This window comes from Eimeria mitis, genomic scaffold (assembly GCF_000499745.2).
Source record: "Eimeria mitis Houghton genomic scaffold, Emh_scaff2173, whole genome shotgun sequence".
In the NCBI taxonomy this organism is placed as follows: domain Eukaryota; phylum Apicomplexa; class Conoidasida; order Eucoccidiorida; family Eimeriidae; genus Eimeria; species Eimeria mitis.
The window spans coordinates 6,308-6,867 of NW_013570500.1; the positions used below are offsets into that span (position 1 = coordinate 6,308).

At 51.4% G+C, this 560-nt stretch overlaps 1 protein-coding gene across 1 annotated transcript in view; it reads right to left on the bottom strand.

Annotated features, from left to right (window-relative positions):
• EMH_0049810 (uncharacterized protein) overlaps nucleotides 1-560 on the bottom strand; it is a gene marked incomplete at both ends in the record, with an annotated part of 7,280 nt that overhangs the window by 5,026 nt on the left and 1,694 nt on the right. The window contains one exon of the mRNA XM_013496571.1: nucleotides 161-474. Coding sequence (XP_013352025.1) covers nucleotides 161-474 — 314 coding nt within the window. The remainder of the gene's footprint in view (nucleotides 1-160; nucleotides 475-560) is intronic.

Here is a 560-nt window from a genome sequence, read left to right on the forward strand (position 1 = left end):
TTCCCCACAGAAATTGCGGTGTATGGGCAGTCCCCCGTCAGCATAACACACCTAACCCCCCCATCTATAAGCTTTTTTATTGTCTCCTTTGTCTCTCTTCTTATTTCATCATTATATAAATATAAACCCAAACAAACCAAATCCTTCTCTACACTCTCACGATCGATACCAACAACCCCACAACCGATCCCATCGATCCCAGGGGCCCCCCAATCGATCCCAGGGGCCCCCCGATCGAACCCAGGGCCCCCACTGCCGATACCATCGATCCCAGGGGCCCCCCGATCGATCCCGGGGCCCCCACTGCCGATACCATCGATCCCAGGGGCCCCCCGATCGATCCCGGGGGCCCCCCGATCGATCCCAGGGGCCCCCCGATCGATCCCATCGATCCCAGGGGCCCCCTCGTTGTGGTTGTTATGTATATGTGTATATATATGCTGAAAGGCTTTAACTTCTTTATATGTTAGTTCTCTATAAGCAGCAGCAACAACACGAAATCCTTGCTCTTTATATATTTTTGTTTTTTTTTTTATAGTCTGTGGGGACTGTCTCCTTTC